At 44.8% G+C, this 21,783-nt stretch overlaps 1 protein-coding gene across 5 annotated transcripts in view; it reads right to left on the bottom strand.

Annotated features, from left to right (window-relative positions):
• The window catches only part of LOC119136501 (thrombospondin type-1 domain-containing protein 7A), a 47,797-nt gene extending 29,341 nt beyond the window's left edge, over nucleotides 1–18,456 (bottom strand). For 3 of the 5 annotated variants that reach the window (XR_005100758.1, XR_005100756.1, XR_005100757.1), the window contains exon 1: nucleotides 17,735–18,456. Coding sequence is in view for 2 of the 5 variants with exons in the window: in XM_037275073.1 (XP_037130968.1) it covers nucleotides 17,735–17,858 (124 nt within the window). In the remaining 3 variants the exon portion in view is untranslated. The remainder of the gene's footprint in view (nucleotides 1–17,734) is intronic. The other 2 variants (XM_037275073.1, XM_037275074.1) reach the window with 1 other exon arrangement.
• Between the last annotated feature and the right edge of the window lie 3,327 nt (nucleotides 18,457–21,783).

The raw sequence follows: 21,783 nt of genomic DNA, 5'->3' as shown, positions 1-21,783 counted from the left end.
GAATCGTTCACGAATATTATCCTTTATCCCATTTTAACGTTAGTTAATATTGTTACATTTCCTGCTCCACCAGTTAAAAAACCCAACAGTAGCTTTGGCATAATTCTGCTGACAAACCAAAACGATGAACCATCACGGAGCTTTGACCCTCCCTGGGCGAGATAATGGGCAATTCTTCTTAAAACCCCAAATGTCGAGAGACAGCGTCGCATCATCTATACGTCTGCTTTGACTCGACGTGAGCCGACAACGCCCGAACGTGACCTCCCCCAAGGCCTGCGACGGTCGGGAAGAAGACACGGCTGCGTATGAGTGACATCTGAGACCAGATGTTGATTGTCAAAAATATTCTTTGGACGAGACGTTACACGTAACTGCCGGCTTGTACGCTTCCCAATGTGCCTGCGTTTAAGAGCCCTTATAATGTTTGTGTCTACATATTTTCATCTAAAGCGCCAAATCCCTTCCTGACAGCAATATCCCTCACCGTGCATGTCGTTACCCGCTAATCTTTTTTGTGTTCTGCGGATTAAACCGTGAGGATTTTCTTCACAATCTATGAATGAAAAAACGCTGCGTGTATGTGTGCGTACGTGCGTGACTCGAGAGGGAGCACGGCATTGATGGTGATGATGTCGCTTTATTAAGACAAATTGTCCAATCACGCGGCGGGATGCGGCGCCCTCGGCGTCAGGATTAGATTAGCGTCTCCCACAATGCATCACTTTTACATCCCGATCCAATAAAAGGGAGGGGAGGGGTTGCGGTGATGTTTGCTTTCAAAGGCGTGACGACACAGCTGTGGTGAGAATGATGGGTGTAAAATTAGCCCAGGGAGTGTGGTGTAAATCGAGAAAACTGCGCTACGCTGTTATCATGCTGATTTTTGTCATTGCTATGTTGTTCTAAACTCAAAACACAAACATGTGGATAAAGTCGTCCGTGTAGCCAAGCGAACGTCTACAAACCTGTCTTCTCCGAGGTAATAAATGTATTAGATGTAAAATCGTGTGATGCTATTATTAGCTTCAACTGCTAACGTCTGGATAAATGCGAGCTATGCTTAGACTTAGACTTAGACAGAACTTTATTGTCATTTTGTCAACACTAGGTGTGTACAAAACGAAATTTCGTTGCATACGGCTTTCAACAATGTAGTGGTATTTCGGCTGGTTAAAAAGTGACATTCTATATAAAAATATGAAATAAGATAATTATAAAGTACAAAGTGCAGCAGTGATAAAGTATGTAAACAGTGCAGGAGACAAAAGCAGTATTTACAAGTGTGCAGAGGAATGCTACGTTTGAATGTTGAACAGGATATTCGTTCGAAAAGTACCCGAGTTGGTGGGAGTATTACGAAGTAGGCCCTTGCACCGAATGAAATTCTTATCTCAAGTCGCATTCGTGTCCAATTTGGTGGCAGTCGTGAGCGTTGGACATGAATGCTGCCTCTTGCGACAAGCTAAGGGAGCCATTTTTAGAGACCTTAGGGGAGGCCGTCATCACTTGGCAGGTGGAAGGTGTTGGCTGTGAACGTGCGTCTTGATGCCAAGCGTGAGCATACACACAAACACACAGACACACACTGACATCCTTCTGTCAGCAAACTTCACACTTTGCTTCATTTTCACGTGGAAGGTGAGGATGAAACGAGCGAATAATGAGGCGGAACCTTTGGATGTTTTCAGGAGTTGGTTTTTAATTAATTTGCATTTGCGATTTTTAAATTGCAAAACAAGCAACACAGCTTGAGTTCTTCTTTGATGTTGGCTATTGTCGAGTTTCGGCGACAACGGAAAAGCTAGAATTTCTCGACGTACGTAAAAATGAATCCAATTGCTGTCCACGGCAATACGATTCGTTTCAGTTATTATTCCATTCATGATTCACCTCAGATACGATACGCGATTCGCTCCGATTATGATTCAATACGACTCACTGCGATTCATTCAGATTACAATACGACGCATCCAATTCACAATACCACCAGATCCAATTTACTCCAATTTCGATAGCGTACGATTTCTCTACACAAATGTCTTTTAAGGCTCACTTCAAAGGAAATCCGTGACACACATTTGCTAAACTGGGCCACGAGATCTGAAAAATTGGACTTGAATTCCTGACGAGTTAAATCGTCTGTGAGTAATATAGTCCGCCTCATTAGCTAGAATTCAAACACATCCCCAATCATCTCACACTTGATTTGTGAAGACTAAAGCACAGCGAGCGAGAGAGTTGAGAGAACCTAAAGCACCACCAGTGTCATTTATTCATGGGGGGAGAGCGAGGGGCAGGTGGAGGTAGCTGCTCATTCCTCTGACTTATTCCTTCCTAATGACTTTTTCCTTCTTTGTAGAGGAGATCCCTGGCAGAGTAATGAGACATTTTTGCTGGCATGGCAGCGGCCACACTGACAGCGTCACTTGGGAGCTCTTGTTAGCTCTTGTTAGCGTGTCCGGCTATAATTATGCACAAGATGTTGTCGGGGGCGGACACGAGAGCTAAAGGTCATCGAGGACACGCTCAGGTGGTATATTGCACACATATATTCCAGAATATAATATATTATACATAGATCAGTGGAGTATCCGAATAATGATGTGTCATACTGCTTCTGTGTTCTTCTTGCTTGGCCTTTAACAAGACAACAGTGCCAAAACAACACTTTGCAAATGATGATACTCATAAATACCCAGAAAGTGAATTTAGAGATTTGTTTGAAGATAGTTGTTGATCTGTCTTTTTTTTTTAATTTTATTCTCACCACCTGCATTTGAATATTTACATTTTGAATAATTCCATTTAATCCACAGAGGAGGTAAAAACAATTATGGGATAGCATCAAATAACAGCTTCCCCTTATTTCCCTTGCCGTCACCCTTATCAAATGGCGAGCGCGTTGAGGGACAGATGATTGATTACTATTAAAGCTGTCAGCGGCAGCCGCGCGCCGGTCCGGCTGCCGCTTGCCGAGAATAGATCTGACAAATGACAGCTCGCTGCTCCTCCCACGGGATGCTGCTCGCTTTCTCACTCGTGCTGATTTGTGCCACCCCCCGCCCAAAAAAAAGCCCACGCATCAACTAAGAAGAGCGACGGATTTTGCCATACAGACAATGGGGCCACGCTTGTCGCAACAGGTCAGTCAGATGCTAATTGAAAGAGGACCATCCCAATCGTGATTTTTTTCAAAAGTGATTTTTTTTTTTTAAATCGTATTTTACAGCGTACGAGTGAGAATTTCGAGTTGCGTCCATTCAGGGTCGTACGCTAAAATAGATTAGGAGCAGCAAGCAATATCATTTTCATACCTTTACAGTAGCATTTCTAAAAATATCCCTCCACCACTTGCATGACTGACTCACATCTCATGCAATGAAAAATTATAGCTCAAAAAAGTCAGTACTGCCGGATTTGATTTCCAAATTCAAATCAGTGGGAAGTTTATTGACTTCTTTTATGGCTTTATATTACAGTGCTGATTGTCCAAAGGCAGTTTTACGTAATAGCAATCGAGTATTTACTTCCCAGCATTGGCTTTCAGGGGATAAACTCAATTATGCTTACATGGGGACCAAAGTCATAGCAGGCATCCTTGCAGCTGTAAATTCTCCAACGGGATTTTGCCAGTACATTAAACAAAAAGTGACACGCCATCATCTCGGTGTCAGTGAAGCAAGCAGGAAGAAAAGCTGTGAATGATTCATGGGGGGATGATAAACAAAGTGCAGGCGGGAGATGTTACGCTCTGCTTTCTATTCGGGGGGGGGGGGGGGGAGGAACTGTCAAAGTGCAGAAGGAAGCCTTGATGAGGTTTCTCTCATCTGTTGTCAATCATTCGCCGAAAGCTCCGTTCTCCTTAATTGACCCTAAGTGAGGACGTCTTGGGTCATTTTGGCCATTTCTAGGGGGTCCTTGCGAGATTTCCGGTAAAATACAATTCTCGATAAAAGCGTCTGGGCTGGGCTCCAAGATTAATGGCGAAGGGTGTCAAGTGGAAACGTTGACGCTGCAACCCCCCCTGCCTGTTAATTGGCTGTATACGGCACAGATTAGCAAGGCCCCGGGTGACTGTTGCTAGGATATCCATACGCGGCCGTCTCGGGAACTTTGTCTCCGGCTCTAAAAGTCAATTTGTACTGCGAGCACTGTGAGTGATGCCCCTTTAAAGAGGCCATCTTGAGGCAGACCTCCCCAAAGACATCATCATTCCGAGGGCCCGCTCAATAATTACGAGGAGGCGATCAATATGAGCGAGCCAGTGAGCGAGCGAGCGTTTTTCCGCACACACTTTTAGACTGGTGCGAATAAACCGGGCGGGACGCCACGACCTCCATATGGCGACGTGTGACGCCATGCGTATGTTTGTGCGCCAGCTGTAAGCCACCAGTCAAGTGGAGCGGCTTTGCTGATTCAGCAGCCGAGGTTGCCGCTGAGGCATATTACTGTCACAACACGGATTCATTAAAAAAGTGAAGCTTTTAAAAGGTGCGTTTCATGTAAAAGTGACCGACTGATTGACTGACATTTTGTAATTGTGAGGCTTTGCTGGTGGTTTTATCAGCGTTTTCTCATTTTAGTGTAGTTGTTTACTTTCAACGCCCTCATAATATGTAGCGAGAGAGAGACAGAGCACCATATTAGTGACTTTTTAAGTTTTTATTAAAACATTCCAGCCTCTCTGTCATCGTTCGTCAAGGCTCGTCTCTTTGAAAGTTAACATTAGCGTTCAAAAGCTAGCGATGCTAAAAGTGTCACTGATGAGACGCTGGCATCAAAAGGATGCCGCGAGCAAAACGGAATAGGGGAGCCTGCTTATTTTCTGCTTCTGAATTTTGCACAATCACTCTGGCGTTAATTTGGGGGGGAAAAAGTTTTTGAGTAAATGAGAAAATAAGAGAATGTGCCAAAGCACCATTTGAAGCCAATCAGTTGCAGTTGCTTTTTGAGGTCAGCGGCATTCAAATGAAACATTCATCACTGACTTTGTTTACAATATGTCTTATTTATAGTGTTCCTATTAATAAAAATATGAATAGTAAGAATATTAAAACAGTAGCTGGCTGGCGCCCAGCTGTGAAGCATTCACCACAAGACACGGAGAGGGAAGAAGAAAAAAAAAAAAAAACACTCCATAATAACCATTTTGACTTCCAGCGCAATAACATAAATCCAGCATCAGGACGAGTCACAAGCCTCAAAAGACGACTGATGTGACTCATCGGCTGCATTTCGATGGAGATCTATATCGGATATGACTATGATGAAGGCAAGGCTTCCCAAAGGCAAAAAAAAAAAAAAATCCAAATCCTGCTATGTGAATGTACTGATTCTCAAATGTCCACAACTCAAAAATATTTTGGGTTGTAGGTCTTGTTGAACCGAGTGTTACTGTGGAAAACGCTGAGGCTCAAGCTAATGCTAACAAAATAAAGCTTGATGATTCTCACTCTCGACACAAAGTTTAGTTTTCTCATGACAGCACAACTTACTTCACACCCCATGATGATGTAAACTCAACACTTTTAAAGTCTGGGAAAAAAATGTCACGAGGGCCTGAAGCTCAGCGCTAACGCTAGTTATTGACATGCTAATTGCACCATTTTGAGCAACCTAGTTTTCATGAAATGTACATCAATACTTTTTCGCTTTCTGTGAACTACTACAGTGAATTTCCACAAAACGTATGACGTCATCATCCACAAATGAGGTGACCCGCAAGGGGAACAACGCAAAGAGTAGCACCTTTCACACAGAGAAGCTAGCAGAAATGTCGCCAATATACACAGTACATTGTACACACGCAAGTGCACACACCACAAAGGAGGGCAAAAGATAACTAGTGGCATCCTCCATGTCAATCATAAACATCAATGGAATGGTGAAGTTCTTCCCTCAGCTCCTCTGGAGACGCATTCTAGCACAGCATAAAGAAAATGTTGGCCTCTTTGCAGCCCTAACAGCTTGTGCTTTTCTGGGGAGACTTATCCGCAATATGCTGGAGAGTACATCTGGGACTTTTTGCCCAATTGTCTTGTTATAACTGTATTTCTCTCGTATTATGAGTACTTTTCAATCGTAGTGTTAAGACAATGATTACATTATAAGTTAGAAGATTTATAATCAAATTTTTTTGCACGTAATGTCAAAAAAAAGACGACACCAGTTTGTGCGGGGAGCACAAATCCACTACAGATTACAGAAAGGCTGACTTTGAACTCTTGGTGTGTACACACGAAATAAGACGTACGGCTTCCCCCCTTCCCAAATGTTCGAGCCGGGCTTCAAAGGCGCAATTTGCCCAGCACTGGCATTTTAACCTGTTCTTTGACGAGCCGATTTTGACACGTACCGTACGTGAAGCCACGGAGACTGAAGGCGACGGACGGAAATACGTTTGCGAATGAAATTGAAGGGCGATTCGTCATCTGTACAAAGGCAGCGCTAATAACTATGCAGGCTCCATTTCTCCACCTGGGGAATCTTAATCGCTTGTCAGCAGACTTCTAAACTCTGAAAATAAATTTCCAAATGTTCACATAACTATAAAATTACACTGAAATGGTACAAAGTCTTATAATCACAGACTCATTATAGAACCTTTTTCCTGGTAATCTTATCAAATGACACCGGGCCGACTGCTGTCTTTGATTCCTCTGCTTTGTTTTCTCTGCCATCCCTTTCTATTCCCTTCTAAGGAGAAATGCGGCGTGTATCTTATACGTGAGCGGCATCGAGTGAAAGCACTGTGGAGTCAAGCACCACTTAAGGTTAATACCTTCAATTTCCATGCTGGAGACCCCGCCGTTGACAAGAGACCACTTCTTTTCATAGAGGACGCCAGGGATGGGACTCGAGCAGGTTATGAATGTTTGCTCTGCTTGCGATGCAATTAATAGCCCGTTTTCACACTGTCTGCCAAAGCTGCATTTGCCTGTCCCCCATGAACTTAGGGGAGATCAAGTCTTGAATTCTTATTCTGAAAGACAAAAATTGCCTTTTTGTTGCCATGATGGACGGTGGACGTGCGAAGGTGGACTTGATTGACAGATGTATTAGGAGTACACACGCTATGCTGTGCAACACACACACACACACAGGTGAGGGAAGGCTGACAAGGTCAATGAGTGCCAATAAAGTGTGAATGTGGACCAGCACCACTCACTCGATCGAAGATGGACAATCGAGGGGAACTTGCACAGGAGTTCCTCTTCTGTACAATTCTATTATATTTTGATATTTATATTATTTTCTAATATAAAATAATAATATACATAAATATATAATCACTTGTATTTTATATTTTATTTATATTTTATTCTATTTTTTTCCGCAATATAGTTCATGGCGGCGCAAATACTGATTTTAGTCTCCGTCTCTTGTTGAGTTCCTACAAAGCCTTCCCGTGCTCGCTCTCGGGTTGCATTTGGGAATTTTTGGGTATCCTGGCATGACTCCAGATGTTGAAGCGAGGATTTTCTGCCTGTGTGTGAGTGAGAGAGAGAGTGTACGAAATGTAGGTCAGTCTTACAGCCTTAGCCTGCCGATGAACCCTGCAATCACGCCGCTGTGGTCAATGGAAGATGGCATGTGGAACACAGCCATGCCATGGACCCTACACGTCCTCATCATATCTTGTACTGTAAAAACAATGCAGACCACCGTGAAAGTGAGCGGCCCAAAGTTAGTACAAATCCTTTGCGAGAATTCCCCCAACTGAGCCCCAATCGGAAGCAGGTATCCTAAACAAATAGGTGACACTCATTTTCAATGCATGCACCACAGATGTTAAACCTGAGGCCAGGGGACCAAATCCAGCCCCTAAAATCGCTTTTTGTGGCCAGGTAAAGAAAATCATGTGCATCTACTTTACTTATCGAACCCTTTTAGTCAGTTGCTTGTCAGTCGTTCAACCAATCCGCTAGCTGGTCAGTTAGTCAGTCGGTTGGTCGGAATTAATAGGTCAGTCTGCGTATGAATATTCGTAATCATCCAGGTCATTTCATTTTCAGGGCAATTAATCGATCAAAACTCTCTTCTCGTGCCTTTGTCAGTTAGGCACTAAAGTGGGATGGATAGCTGATTTGGCAGTCGGTTATATAATCATTCAGTTCGTCCGTTCATTAGTCAGTAAGCTAGCCAGTAAGTCTGTTATCAAGTTAATTCGCTGCTCAAACAGCCAGCCAGGCAAACTGAAACTGAAAACTATACCAAAGAAAGCACCGACTACTTCATTAAAATGTCACGGTAAATTTATTTTTAAAAGTCCTCTTCAAAAGGGTCAATAGCTTGCATCAAAGCACTGCATGGGGCTGCTTTTTACTTATATTTCCGACAAGGGGTGTGATCAGCTGTATATTTGGGCCGTGGGCTTTCGTGCTATGCGTCGCTATACCGTAAGTGCCTGCAGTGAAGGTCGGGGTCCACATATAGGATGTGCCACATTTGATTTCTGCTAGCTGAGCTGTTTACTGTACTGGTATGTTTACTACTTGTTTTTTAGCCAGCGTAAGGCGCTAAACAAAGAGCGCGGTGAGGGGACAGACATCCTGCGGCGCTAGCGCTCGGCAGGGTGGCGGGTAGCAGGATTGTTTGAGTGGAGGAAGGGTGCGGTGACAAGGCCCGGCGGCGGCAGCGGCGAGGGGTCACACGTGCCGTGATGAATTACACTCCACGTTGTCGACATTGTCGTTGTCGTCTTGTGTGCCGCTTTTCCATTAATGAGTCCTCTCGGGGGCGAAGGGGGTTCTGCTCGGTTCTATGTTTCTACTGTATGTGTGTCTCCAAATGAGCAACATTAGCATAATTTATGCTTGCACTCACGTTGCATCAGTGGGACGAGAAGTTCTACTACTGAACTACAGTAGGATCAAACACTGGATTCATTCCTCAAAAAGTCTTATAAACACTGACTTTACGTCATTCGGCGAGTCGGTCAAACCGCAAGTCACGTAGGTTCATCAGTTTTTTGGTTAGTCAGTTAGTCAATCAATTCATTAGTTAGCTAATTTATGAGTTAGCTATTTAATCCATACAGATGGTTGATTGGCTAGTGAGTGAGGACGTCACTGAGGTACTCAGTTAGCTAATCAATTAGCTAATCTGCCCATCAATTAGCTCGTTAATATGTCTTGATTAGTGAATCATTCAGTTAGGTAGTCAGGAAGTTGCTCGGTCAGTTAGTCAATTTGTTATTCAGTCAGCTGATGATATCACTGATTTCAATGAACCTTTGTCAGGATTTGCGCTTTACGTGATGACGTGAATAATAATAAGTCACCTCAGAACAAGGTAAATGTAACCAACAGCAAGTAATAAGAGGAAATAATACGAGAAACAGTCTCTGCTTCAAGGTGACACAAGCCAGAAGCCAAGGTGTGACCAATGCAGACAAAACCACGTGAGAAGCTTCCCAGCTATCGACGCGATCTTTAAGCTAAATGCCAACTTTCTCTCGGTGGATAACACGTGCTCCTCTATGTGTGTGTGTGTGTGTGTATGTGTGTGTGTATGTGCGCATGCTTCAAGCTCAAGCTAAGTGCTTTTTCCCGGGAAAGTAAAGTGAGTACAACAGCCTCACGATAAAGGAGGGGATATTGGCTAATGGACAAACAAGTGAATAGCTAGTGAATCAAAAAATGACGGATGAAGCGCCAGACACCAATCGAGACATTATTTGTAGCAGCTAGCGTCACAACCCAATTCCGGAGAAAGCTTGCTAAATGGAGCCTTTGTTGCCATTATTTAGGCGTGCTAACTAGTCGTTGACTTAGCCGCTCAGACCACCGGTTAGCTAGCAGTCGGTTGGTCTGCGGAGTCATTCAGTCCGTCAGATCTCCCAATCTTCGGGAGAGTGTGTTAAAATGGAGGATTTGTTGCATGTAACTGGGCGTGTTGTGGAATCTGTTCCAGCCCGCGTGGAACACACACTGCCCTGATGACTTTCTCACGCTTATTAAAATGAAATGGGCTCCAAATCTCAGGAAAAAAAAAAAACGCATGTAATTCCTCAGAGTTGTGTTATTAAAAATACCGTTTTGGTGCGATTACTTGGCAGTCGCTGTCGGCGCCAGGTCTAAGGCTTCTATTGATCTTCAAATAGCTGCTTTAAAGCCTTGTTGCCGCTTGATTGGTAAGCATTAGGAGGATTAGTGTTAGCACGACAATTTGTGCCATAACATGCACAAAAGTAACATTACATAATCACGGTCAAAGCAATCTGTGTGATTCCAGCCTGGTTCCAAGTTGGCCAGAAAAATACATGATTGTATTTGGCGGCGTGCCAGAGATTTTTCTTCCCGACTACGTTTCTTAATGGTCACGTGATGGCTACTTGCAGCCAGAGAATGACAGGTGACACGAGGGCGACCGTACCGTGGACGTCAGTATTTACTGAAGCAGATCGCAGGGTCGCCACGTTCCGGTCGTTGGCGCCCCGGCCATCTGCCGGCCTGCTTTTAATCCAAGGCCTTGTCACTGCTGATTAGCCTGCCGCTCCGTCACTGTCACAGTCTCGCGCCAAACAGAGGTGCTAAAGTACTGACATCTGTAGGCTAGGCTACTTAAGTAGAAGCACAGATACTATTGTTTAAAAAAAAAAAAAAAAAACTGACACAAAAAGTAAAATGACTCCTTTAAGCTAAAATAAGTTGGCCTCAAGAATTGTTTTAAATATGGTTAGGAACACAAGAATCCATCTCCGATTACAATTTGCTGTTGACAGGCGTGACCATGTTTTTAATCAAGTACAAGATTCAAGCGTGTTATTTCCACAAACCATTTTCTGTCCAGCTGCACTTCCAATAAATATCGTGATAAAAACATCACCCGGGAGAATATTAAGTACAGTAACAAAATATGCTCACGTGGTTATTTTCCCGGCCGCTGCCGTTGGCGACTCGTTTCTTATTGCATCGCTGATCCTGCTCTCTTTTCACAGAGGCAAAATCCTCTCCACCGCATCTGCCAACAATCTATGGCGTCCTTTCAGTCACCCCCTTTCTTTTCGTATTGTGCCATCACGCAGCTTCAAATGAGGCACATGATGTCGGTATTATCGTCCGATCCATAACCGGATGAATCAGCGGCGAATTTGCCGCTGCGGCGGCCGTTTTACGAGCCCTCTGCGCGTCGTAAATATTCGTTGCTTGCGGTGATTATGAGGCGAAACGCTACAAGTGCAATTTCTATCTAGTGGCCTAATGTCACCGAATGCACATTTGAGCATTTTGTTTTGTTTAAGCGAGAAGCGGTAAAAATGCTGTATGAGCAAATTCGGACAATTAACCGCAAATGTGGCCAATTTGTGGCAATTTGCCGTACCCGGCCGGAAATGAATCTTAAAACGTGCTTCACGCTAATACATTGATGTATATTTTGGTTTCTTGACACATCATGCATCAACTTATGATCTCTGATTAAATACTAATTAGCCATTAGTGTGCAGCTTGAGAAAAATGGTCGCCACGGTTCTGTTGGGCTAATCGTTGCTCATTAGTTTACTTGGCTATTCCGCACGCAATGAGAAGAAAAAGCAAAGAGCGGGGCCGAGGGGGCGTCAATGCTATTTCGCAGACCGTGGCCTTCAATTGAAGCATTGGCAAACACCGTCACTAACAATTAACCAAAGCAATCGCGCTGTCACTTTCACTCTGAGAGCACCTGGTACTTTCTGGGTCACTTTTAATGAGCCCCACAAAAGAACAGCTCACACCACGAGCGGGCTTTATCTGGCTAAGCGGAAATGCGTGAGGTGTTGTGATAAGCGGCGTATTGGTTCTGGTACACGTTAAAGTCCCGCTGTAAGGCCACAAGGTTGTTGACATTGACGGATTGTGATGGATGTCTTGACGTAGCCGTGAAATTAATTTCTTCAAGGTCGGAAAGTGGCCATAGCAGGCGAGGCTATTTCGAATTAATCTTGAGTTATTGCACGCCTGCATTACTGTTTATGTTTTAAACATAATATTTTTGTTGCATTATTTTACTCTCCTTTGTAAAAAAAAATAAAATAAATGTTATTGATTATGTCGATGTCCTGTTTGTGTTTTATGGTGAATCTCATTTTGTTTCCATGCACACGCAATTATAAAAGCTGTCTGGTAGCAATACCTGCAATCAGACATTTCTGGGATTAATTAATTCCTAGGACAAAACGTAGTAGCTCTGAAGGTTTTTGAGTATGTCCAAAATTGCCATTTTTGTGGGAATCCAGCACAACTAGAACCTTTCAATCACCCAAGCGATGCTTGTTACATCACAACCAATCCACTCATGTCATCTTTTCATATACTTCCAAGCGTAATCAAACAAAATTACCCCCCCGACTGCAGATTTAACAGCAAACTGTCACATGACGAGGCAAAAACACAACTGAGATGAAAGATTAAGGAGAACATTGCCGGGTGGTGGGATACAGTATTTATGCCTGAGCCTTGATGGCATTATTGGAGAGAAAAGAAAAATCTGAGGAGGCAGCAAAAGGACCTCTCCAGGTAAATGTCATGGAGGCTGTCTCTAAGGAATTAAGCGCAAATTCGAATGACACGTAACGGCTCACAAATATGGCCGCTGGATTTGTTTGTTTTTAACTGGCCGACGAGCTGAGAAATACCTTGGAGATGAGACCTTTGTCAGACCACAACCCAGAAAACCCAGGTAGAGGTTACAGAAGGAAATTGTAGGAGCAGATGTTTCCCGAATTCAGCCTGCAGCGTTACCTCGAGACTCTGGGAAAACCCTGCAAAGAGCCTTTGGGCATGCAAATAAGCTTCTTTTGTAGGTCTTGTACGAAATTCCAAGTGCAGATGAATTTTAATAATCACTTTGCACCACTCGGCAGGACTGATTTTTTTTAGAAGTTAGAGGACACGAAATTCTTGGATGCTTTTAAGAGTGGTTAAGTGTCGTACGTAAGGTTCAAAGTTTTACTATTCATCTCCATTTGGTGAAATTAGTCATGGAGTAAGGGACAACCGCATACATTTCCCCAGGATAAAGTGATTTGGGACTTGCTTAAGACCTTAGTAAGACTCCAGACTTTCACGTCTGTGACTTGATCCCCTTCTCTGCCTTCACCAGCAGGAATAGAGGCTCGTCGCTGCCTTCGTATTCGTGACCAGCATTCACAACAACGGCAGCGGCAGTCAAGCGGAAATGAAGCAGTATCAAAGTGGGAAAATTAGCTCCCGTCTACTTCTGCCGTTCCACGTCGCCGCCGCCCTAATGGCTTTCCGACAGAGTGATGCCATGACAGCGCACTCCATTTAAAAAAATATTTCCACGTCGGAGCCAGATTGATCTGTTTGGTGGCATAAGAGACGCCTCTGCGCATTTGCTAAACGCTGCCATCCATCCCGAGCCGAGCGCAATGCCAAAGAGAGTTTTGTTCTAAATGGCGCAGCTTACACTAAACCTGGCTATTACTGATACGGCAAGCACGCCGGGCTTAGAGATTACACTTCATCCAAAAAACTTTATTTAGAGTGAGATAAGAGGATTCTCACCACTGCCTCTGCCTTATTGCGGCAGCAGCAATAACATCTTTTTTTTTCGATAGGTCGCTGTGTCACTGAGCCATGCTGGGCGGATTTATGTCGAAATATCAGCCTTGTCCCGAATTACATTGCGTGGGGTGAGCAGTGGTTTGTGTATATGAGACAGAACCGCCCAATTTAAAAAAAAAACCACACATATATTATATATTAGTATATTATTATTATTATACAACTTAGTCTAATTTAGTCTCTGTCGTTCTATCAAGTGTGATATAACACAATCAAATAAATGTATTACGAGTTGCCCATTTCCCCCCAAAAATGTCTGGCTCGCTTTCCAAATACAGCCTCCACACTGAGTTTCTCTGAGCAAGGCTTGGCAGCTATGCCTGGAGAAGGTTCTCCATTTCCAGGCAACGATTCGACTACACGGAGAAACACTTGCACGTCAAAGCCAAAAACAGAAAAATGGAGTGATTAATAGTGAAAATCTCGCCGTGTCACGCTCTAATGTGAAGTACAGATACCAGAAACTTAAAGTATTTTAAGACAGTAGAAAAAGTCACTTCCTTTGTTCTAATTTGTCTCAGGTAGTGTATCATTCATTCCCCTTCCCATGGCTCGCTAATTGACACTCCACTCAAGTCTCGTAGTGACTGTCCCGCAGAACCTTTAGTAGCAAGTCACGACAATCCATTAGCCTCAGGATCCACTCCTCCTAATGAATGGAAATAAAAGCACGGGCTTAAACACAATTTGAATAGAAGCCCAAGGCCTTCACCAAACCACAGGATCCCAAGGAACGCGTCTTAATTCTTATGCGTGGCCTAAATTTGTTGCTAAGTAACTCATTTGTCTTGGACCTCAGGTGCTATGCTAACGAGGGTCACGGAGAGTCGAACTCAATCTGGTATTCCCGGCGGAGGGGGATGAAGCTGCACTCCTGTTTTTGTCTCCTCCGGGTGGGAAATGGATTCCTGCTCGGGTGTTTTATGTAAAAGACCGAGCTACTGTATGTTTATTTATATTTCAGCGGGATGGTTGCTCAGAGATAAGACGCTATTTCAAAAGCGAGTGAGGTCACTGATGAGGTTAGTCGAGTTGACAATATCAGTTTAAAACGTTTGCCATATATTAATTTTTTTTGACATCTCGTACATGGTAGCACAGCCCGGTTCTACTTTGAAAGGAACAAATCTGTGACACACTGAAGGTGCTAACAATGAACGGCAAAATATTTGTATTGCCAACGTCGGCTGCACCTGCTGAACTTGTGAACAGGTCACACCTGCCTCGCTCTCTCCATTTCTGAGGCGTCACTCTTCTACTGGTGATTCCAGAGGCAGCAGCTAACGACCCCGCCGAGCGTAGACGACATCTTTCATTGCCGCCGTGCCGGGTGAAGGCGGGCGGGCTAACAACGGGCCTGTCGGGGAACCGCCGCGTCGCTCGCCGTGCCACCCAAACGTTCTTCGAGATGTGACAGGTCGTTAGAGAGGCGAGTTTAGCAAAGGTCTGGAGTCCCTCACGCGAATGATAATGACACACGGTTATGGAAGCTAGTGATTTGAGGTGGCGAACTATCACGGTCGGGTACGTATCTTGGTTTTGACGTCACGGTTCGTGTCACATTGGGCACACCAACACCTTATTTGGTGTGAAGAATACAATCAATTAAATCCTACCCCGCAACTTGTATTTGTTGCGACGGTTATTTAAGTTGGAAAAAAATTAAATGCATAAATGAGTGACATGTACGGCAACAACGCTCAAATGTTGTCAAAACCGCAAAGGCAATTTCGGAGGTAGGCTCCGAGACACCTCGGCCGGATATTGCTCCTGTAATTGCAAGCATGGAAGGTCTTGACAGCTCATGCCGACGGCAAGAGTAATGAAGTGCACACGAGGCACCGAGGAGGGAATCTATGTCATCGGGAGCGTGGATGCGCCTCCGCAGGCGAAGCGATGACTTTCCAGCATGAATAAGCAGGTGCGGCCCCGTGTTTGATTCCGGATGTCACGAGAAGTTCCCCTGACACCTTACAGTGCAATAACTGCAATGTAAGCACGGTGGGATACAGTAGCTGAAACTCAAGGTTGTTTTCAAACGGGTAGAGCAGTGCACTGTTGCCACCATCATTAATAGTTGTTTTTAGCCTACATAAGCTGCTGTAGGAAAAATAATCTATCTGTGTAGGATAAGGATGGGTCATTTGGACAAACTCCCAAGTAGGAGCCATGGAATTCACTCCAAATATTCTGTTTCATCGAAATGACAAACTGCCATCAGGACCAAACTCCTGACTTTCACATTTGGGCTTGGCGGAGGTAAGAAATGCACTCCAGTGTTGTGGGGAGGGAGGGGGGGGGGGGGATCTCAAAGGAGCCAGCAAAGTGTGTCATCCTTTTATTGCCGCCTTCATCACAGGCTGTGTTAACCTAGGATCTCTCACTCTCGCTCATTTTTATCTGTTATCTTCGGCACTACCATCAGAGATTTTTGTCTCTCAATAGAAAGCTCAAAGCACAAAACTGCTCTGAGCCGCCTCACCTTGCAAAAAGAGATATTTCCGCGCAAGCAAAGAGAAAACGAGGCGGGGAGGTGAGGCACGGCGAGGAAAGGCGGGGCCTATTCCCCACAGTTTCCGAGGCAGGCCCGCTTTACTTGAGCTCCAGACTCATCATTATGCAAAACACCAGCGCATCGGCTTGCCACGAGAATATTCACATAAATGTACACAAACACCATCTTGCTTTGCACATGATCGGTAAGGCTGGAAGGAAAACAAAAGAACAAACATAATCGAATTTTGATTTAAAGAATAGAGGTAAAACTCGTCAGGGATTTATTCAAAGCCCTAAATTGTGTGAATGTAATACACGGCGGGGTGGGGGACGGACTCCAGGCTCACAATCAATGCGATACGTTACACTGAGGCCAACTCAACTCCCAGCAGCTGGATTACATTTCAAAGCACGGAGCCCGCCCGGAGCGATTCCACCCATTGAGAAGCAGCAGAAAGGTGGTGTGGCGTGGGAGCCGGAAAAAGGCTTTCCGTAAATCCGTTGGACGGTACCGGGAAGAAGCTGTTACATGTGAGCGTATGTACTGCGAGTTACAGTCCACCAAGTCAGCGCATTCCATTCCATCAAAGTGATATTTTTCACAAGCGACGGCATAACGTTTTTAGTTTGATTGTTGGTTAGCTAAGAGGATGACACAAAATCATAAATAACCAACAAGTCCACTTGCATTGGGTCCACTGATCCATTTTTGAGTGGACTGAATTGAAGCCATGCAAATCTCCTGAATCAAAGTATCATTGAGATCATTAGGAAACAAATCACAGCAGGGATTCACAGACTCGCAATCATTGCGATATGTTTCCACTGAGGCCGACTAAAACTCCCCTTGTTCATTTCAAAGTCGTCCCGGAACTTTTTCCACCCATTGAGATGCGGGAGAAAGCCGGGGGCGTAAACGTGGCCGACCTACGATGGGGCGGATGTAGGTTAAGTTGCTCCCTCTCCGCCGACTGCACGACGGCCCCCTTTCCTCAAGTCCGCTCCCTTTCCCGGTTTGTTAAATCTCCACTGCTTTAATCTCCTTAGCGGGCTACATCCTCTTTATAGAAGCAAGAAGAGGCGGTGAGCTGCGTCAAACGGCGAGGCGGCCAAGCACCACAAGGCACGACAGGCGACGGAATCGGGCCCCGAGGGGGCAAAGTTTTAGGAGCCAATGTCGAATGTTGACATGGTTGGGGATGCAAACTACGAAATATAACATCACTTTTGGGAAGATGAGAAGAAAACCTACAGAAACACCAGCATGTTCAAGCAAAGCGAATCATTTCGCCCACTTGCTTAATGCTAACGACATTCCCTGTGTAGCCATGCTAATGACGATCCATGTGTAGCCACGTTAGCCAATGGCATGGTGCGTAACGCTCAACACCACATGACCTTGTGTCAAATCCATCCAAAACGCCAAACCACCTTTTCCACCTCCTCTGTTCCCGTTCTGGAACAATGCCTGAATGGCATCACCTGAGACGGAGCGTAATCCAATGTAACAACGGATCACAGCAAGTTATCGGGATCATCTTTCTGTTAAGTTGTTTTGAAGGGAAGAAAATGGACCGGCCGTCTCGATTCGATTTGACATTTGCAACCCACCGGCACGGGGAAGTTGCATACTAGCGCATCGACGAGAGATCACGGCTCAGCTCTACCTGTTTCCCAGAAGTAGACGGACTTCCCGCCGTCATCCGTCTGGGCGAGATCCCGCCGGAAAACGCAGCCCAGGAGAAGCAGCAGTGACACCAGGAGGTGCCAGCTGTCCCTCCGCCACCCCATGGTCCCGACACAGAGGGACAAAAAAAAGTAAATCCACTCAGCTCGAGGGAGGTCAGCTGAGGAAAAACAACTGCAGAAGAAAAAAAAAAAAACCACGGTAGTCCTAAAAAGAGCCGAGAAGAAGTGGAGCGCGGCTCACTTTGAGGCAGGAGGAGTTGAAGGGCATGCAAAGGAGTGATGGAAAGGAGGAGGGGATAGTGGTGGTGGTCAGCGGGAGAGCTGCTGTCGGAGACTCCGGAGAGGCTCCCCCATGGCGTCCTCCCTCCTGCGCTGTCGTCTCCTCTGCTGGCGGAGAGAGGCGACAGTGGGCGAGGATCTGCAGTGTGCCGCCTCGCTCTACCTCACGCTCTAGCTCACTCACTCACCTCGCTCGTTCACTTGCTCTTTCCGCTGCCTTCCTCCCCCCCCCCCCTCCTCCGCCACCAACTCCATTCTCATTACCTGTCTCGTCCCTCTCTTACTTCTCTTTTATTAAGCCCCAAGTACACCAAAATTGGCTCTGTTGCGCACGGCAGATTTGTATTTTAAATTCAGCCACAGGAGCCAGTTTCACTTAGCGACGGGAAATTTGCTCTGCATGAGAATCAGTTCATGAGAAGGGCTGAGAAAAAGAAGTCTTTGGGAGATATGTCTGAAAAGACATAGGAAGTCCACCATTTTGGTTCGAATGGTCATTTCTGGACCACGCTACAGAATTAGAAACACGTAGATGGCAAATGTATGATGCTAAATTGCAAAGAACTTGAGTCTGGGCCACGGCATGGTAAGCAAAGATGCGGGAAAGTGGAAATACCCTTTATAGGACACTATAGATTTTTTTTTTCCCCTTCTAGTTTAGGTCCTGTTGCCAGTTTCCCTTGGCAACAAGGAATTTGTTGGCTATTTCTTTGTCATGAGTAGACTTGCCAAAAAGTCTCAGCACACAAGTCGGCCATTAAAATGGCAATTTTGTACTTCCATTTTGAATTGAAGCAGCCATCTTGGGTCAAGGTTTGCTTCGAGTCCTGTTCCTGGCACACTGGTATTTCTCTCTCTGGGCATAAGGAAGGACAAAACCTCATCTTCCCTCACTCCCTCTGCTCATGCTGTTTGGAGGGGAACTTGACAGGGGTTGGGGGGGGGGGGGTACAACATGAGAGCAGCGGGGGAACCGAGAACCGCTGCTCCCGAATCAGAAAGGCAGACAAGAGTGCGGCTCCATGCAGGGAAGGCAGAGGCTAGGTTGATGATGATGATGGTGGCGGCGGGTGGGAGCAAAAGACTGAAGCAAAAAAAACAAAAAAAACACAGGCGATAAAAGAATGAGCGACCGATGGAGTTAATTCTTTCAGTTCAGCGCCGATAAGCAGCACACAAGCTGTGACTCAGTCCAATTAACAAATGATTTGTCGTAGACGTGTTGATTCATTAGCAAGCCGAGAGCGTCCCACTTAGCGCTGTGTCTGCCCATTACAAAACAATCAAAGGCAGGTGGCAAAACGTGACCTCCCTAAAGCAAACATAACACATAAATGGCTCTCGGGCTGCACCGTCGATACCTACACTAAATCATGCTCTGCTAATTGCACCCGGAACAAAGTGGACTAAAATGCATTGTATTCCTTGCAGGCGTTCCAATACTTTTAATCACCTCTGCTGTTTATTTGTTATTTCCCTGAGGAATCCCCAAAACTTTAGTCTAAGCTCCACTTGCCTTCATTTTCTGCATCCCAATTCTTTGGTTGAGACTCTTATAGGTGACCCAATACTTTTGTCAGGTATTTCGATTTACAATTCTCACTCGAGTCCAAGGTCCACATTTCCTTTATGTCGCTGCCTCGATACTTTTGCCGAAAATGCAATTTTCCTCACGCTTGTACGCGTGCACACACATTGCTAAACGTGTTTTTTTTTTATCTTTGCGTGGGCTCAGCATGAGCTGACAGGCTAACAATGGCGCTAAAGGGTCAGCTAATGCCGCGGTGTCTGGACGTCAGCACTGGGACGGAGAGAAAAAAAAAAGGGGGGGGGGGGAATGCAGATAAGGCAGCGCAAACGGGGGGTGGAACTTGCAGGGCGGAAAATCAAAAGCAGAAGGGCACGATAATCTTTATCTGCGTGTAACAAATTGCTCCACAAATCAAATTTTACATTTCTCTGATTTGTGGGATTGAAGCGGGGAGCAGGCTTGACATGTACACACACAGATTGCAGTATGATAGAGTCTGAAAACTGTTGTTATTTTTTTAAATTGTGGTGCGTTTTAGGACAAACCGCCATTGCACATGTGCAATAACAATAGTCAAGTCAAGTTTATTTGTACAGCCCTAAATCACAAGCAGTCTCAAAGGGCTTCACATAGACAAAAATGGACAATTATTCTCAAAGCATCCCCTGATTTGAACAATTAGTTCTGTTTTTTTTTTTTTTATGTTGGGCATGAACCTGTTTTGGTTCCCAGGGTAACGCTTCACACTGCAGGTGATGCCATCTGGAAGTGAATATGTTGACAAGTGAACAGTAGGTCGGCAGAGCGTAGACGCATGTATATATTTATGACCGTCTGTTAAAATCTCGTCTCCAATTAAACGTATTGCCGCTATGATGTCCGCGGATGTTTCAATTCTTATATTATGGCGTCACAGTGTTTTTACTTTTTTTTTTTGGCTACATGCGGCTTTGCTAAGTGCTGACCCGAGTGCCGAGTCAAAACACATCCAAATGTTGCTAGTTTGGAACTGATCCCCCCCACATCTGATGCGTAAATCCGTGAAAATCCCGCGAGGAAGTTCTGTTTTTACCCACATCTCTTAGCGGGATTACATGCATACAAATCAAAAAAAAAAATAGAAGCCCGATTTTAAATCAAACTTTGTCTGCAGTGTTGTAGCACGAGTGTGCTGTGCTGGTGTTCTAAGACGGAGGATACGAGCTCTAACCCATCTGTCGGTGGGATTATGTCAAATCTGTCGTGCAATACTTGGAGTGCGTGAGCGCATATCCTAGCCTAGTGGGACGAGCACGTCTGAATTTGGGGCGGATCGCTTTAAATCGGCCTGGATAAATGAATAAAATAAACTTCACACTGATTTTAGCCAAGATCACATCTCTGTCTGTGTGTCTCTCTGTCAGCAGGTTGAAGAAACTAGGACACGATGGAATGTGTGGACGGGGTCACATGACTTCGGATGCTTTAAGTCGATGAGGGAAATTGAATCGTCTCCTCGCTGCCGATGATGTCATTAATTCTCGTTTTTGAGTTCTGAGTGATTCGAGTTACAAAAAATGACGGTACTTGGTAATATTTTTTTTTTTATAATTCACATTTGGCATGGCTGTCTTTGCGCGACAAGCACATCCGGCTGCCTGCCCACTTGTCCTGATAAGCAGCTGGACTATCCCGCCATAGTGTAGATAATGCATCATTTCATCTATCTATCTTTAGGTATTTATAGAAGACCACAAAGCATATCATATAGATGTACTTTAACGTAAAGCATGCTAAATCCTAACATTGACGGAGGGCGAACGACATGTATGAAACACGCCAATCTACATGGGATTAATGTGATTCGTTTGATTACATTTCCATTCAAACGATATATGATTGTGTTGTGGTTGTTACACAAAAAGGGGGATTTGGTGCCAGATGGGAGGGAAAACTGGACAGTGATGCGCTTGGCTCCATCAACGCAACGTAATGGGAACGATTGGATAGCGATTTATGTATTCAAATGTTTCTGAAAATATATGACATTTCTGAACACGAGTAGGAATACCGGCATGCTAACGGGACAACGAAATAGTGAACTCGTTCAAATCTCTGTGCTATAAGTGAAGCGATGTAGCGTATGTGTATTTTAATGTCCTTCAGATTAAATCGTAGGACGGTGTGCCGATATTTTAATCGATGACATAAATTTGTGTTTTGTGGGAGAAAGAGCGA

Source organism: Syngnathus acus, chromosome 16 (genome assembly GCF_901709675.1).
Source record: "Syngnathus acus chromosome 16, fSynAcu1.2, whole genome shotgun sequence".
NCBI classification, from domain to species: domain Eukaryota; kingdom Metazoa; phylum Chordata; class Actinopteri; order Syngnathiformes; family Syngnathidae; genus Syngnathus; species Syngnathus acus.
The sequence above is the reverse complement of the archived record's forward strand: the minus strand, read 5'-3'. Positions and strand labels throughout refer to the sequence as shown.